At 51.3% G+C, this 2,500-nt stretch overlaps 1 protein-coding gene across 2 annotated transcripts in view; it reads left to right on the top strand.

Annotated features, from left to right (window-relative positions):
- The window catches only part of skia (SKI proto-oncogene a), a 44,509-nt gene that overhangs the window by 35,250 nt on the left and 6,759 nt on the right, over positions 1 to 2,500 (top strand). Inside the window, exons 4-5 of one of the 2 annotated variants that reach the window (XM_035521959.2) lie at positions 673 to 938; positions 1,358 to 1,695. In XM_035521959.2, coding sequence (XP_035377852.1) covers positions 673 to 938; positions 1,358 to 1,695 — 604 coding nt within the window. The remainder of the gene's footprint in view (positions 1 to 672; positions 939 to 1,357; positions 1,696 to 2,500) is intronic. The other variant, XM_035521960.2, reaches the window with a different exon arrangement.

The raw sequence follows: 2,500 nt of genomic DNA, 5'->3' as shown, positions 1-2,500 counted from the left end.
TGAGTAATTGAGGGTTAAGGGCCCAACAGTGGCAGGACTTGAACCAGCAACCTTCTGATTACAAGTCCAGTACCTTCACCACTGAGCTACCATTCCAAGCACTCAAACTAGAATGAAGCTATGAGGGGTGCGTGGTGAGTCTGGGTGAGCTGGTCCTGGCTCTGGGCACGCTCTGTTAATGGCACCGACGTAGCTGCAGGGGGAAGTCCTGCCCCATGGGAGGCCACAGCGACAACGTCGTAGCTGCACCCACGAGCCCCACGAGGATCTGAGAGAGAGCTGAGTTGTGGCTAGAGGCGTGTAGCTACTGTTCCTTTACATTAGAGCTGACTGAGTCACACTCTACACCAGTAAGCAAAGCAGAGGAATTTCTCTGGGGTTTCTCTGAAGTTCTCAGCCACTTTCCTGTTAAAAGTCTCCACAGTTTCATGACGTGTGATGAGATGGCGCTACTACCTTAACTGTTTCATACACTTTCTCTCACTTTTAGTCTTCTCGGACACACACACACACACACACACGCACACACACACACATAGACTACTGTGAAAAATACACACTACGTAAGAGTGGAAGATGGAGAGTTGTTTTATTTCAGTTTCATGGGGCTGAATTACCTTATCTAACTTATCTGCCTCTCTCCAACCCCTCACGCCCCCCCACGCCCCCCAGCTTCTATAACTTTAAAGGTCTAGAGAACGCTGTGGCTCCAAACGTCGCTCTCCCTCCCCTGCAGAAGGGGGCGCCGGCGTCCCTATCTGCCCCCAGTACCTCAGAGAACCCAGCCGAAGCTCCAGGGAAGGTGAGGAAGAGGAGTTTGACGGGCGATGGTACGCAATGCCCTCCTGCCCCGCCTCAGGAACGAGAATCTGATGTGGAGGTGGAACTCCGTGAGGAACGTACGTTATCACCATGGCAACCTTCACTGGCCATTGTTTGTGAGTTATTGTTGAATTTAGAGTTTATTTAACTCACAAATGTATATAAACTCTACAAGCCACAATAACTCTAAACACGTTAACACGTACACACACACTGTAAACACAGTAACTCACCAACACACACACATTCTAAATGTGGTAACTCACTATCACACACAAACTCTAAACACAGTAACTCACAATCACAGGGAAGGTCATATCTATCTAGAAAAGAGAAGCTTTATTGTTAGTAACGACCATCTCTCTCTCTCTCTCTCTCTCTCTCTCTCTCTCCATCTCGCACTCTCTCTCTCTCTCTCTCTCTCTTACTCTCTCTCTCTCTCTCTCTCTCTCTCACTCTCTCTCTCTCTTACTCTCTCTCTCTCTCTCTCTCTCTCTCTCTCTCTCTCTCTCTCTCTCTCTCTCTCTCTCTCCAGTCACATCTTCACTGTCGTCTCTGTCTTCTCCATCATTCACATCCTCTAGCTCAGCCAAAGATCTGAGCTCTCCGAGTGGCCCGACTGCCGCTGCCATGGTGCCCATCACCATGGTGTCGGGGGTGGGTGTGGGCGAGGGCACTGTGCTGGGCGGGGCGGAGGGTCAGTGTAGCGGGGCGGTGCTGGAGCTGGAGGTGGAGGTGCTGAGACAGGCACTGGACTGTGGCCTCCACTCCAGGGAGTCCAGGGAGAAGTTCCTGCATGAAATCATCAAGATGAGAGTGAAACAAGAGGAGAAGTTAGGAGCAGCACTACAGGCCAAACGCAGCCTACAGCAGGTACACACACACACACACACACACACACACACACACACACACACACACACACACACACACACACACACACACACACACTACAGGCCAAACGCAGCCTACAGCAGGTACACACACACACACACACACACACACACACACACACACACTACAGGCCAAACGCAGCCTACAGCAGGTACACACAAACACACACACACACACACACACACACACACACACACACACACACACACACACTACAGGCCAAACGCAGCCTACAGCAGGTACACACACACACACACACACACACACACACACACACACACTACAGGCCAAACGCAGCCTACAGCAGGTACACACAAACACACACACACACACACACACACACACACACACACACACACACACACACACACACACTACAGGCCAAATGCAGCCTACAGCAGGTACACACAAACACACACACAAACACACACAGACACACACACACACACACACACACACACACTACAGGCCAAACGCAGCCTACAGCAGGTACACACAAACACACACACACACACACACACACACACACACACACACACACACACTACAGGCCAAACGCAGCCTACAGCAGGTACACACAAACACACACACACACACACACGCACTACAGGCCAAACGCAGCCTACAGCAGGTACACACCCACACCCACACACACACACGTGACGCGCACACACACATGCATACACACACACACACACACACACACGCACTACAGGCCAAACGCAGCCTACAGCAGGTACACACATGCACACACGCACACACATGCACGCACAAGCACACACAC

The sequence above is a fragment of the Electrophorus electricus genome, chromosome 25, assembly GCF_041902795.1.
Source record: "Electrophorus electricus isolate QZ-2024a chromosome 25, ASM4190279v1, whole genome shotgun sequence".
Lineage (NCBI taxonomy): Eukaryota > Metazoa > Chordata > Actinopteri > Gymnotiformes > Gymnotidae > Electrophorus > Electrophorus electricus.
Note: the sequence above shows the minus strand (reverse complement) of the source record. Positions and strands in the feature narration are given on the sequence as shown.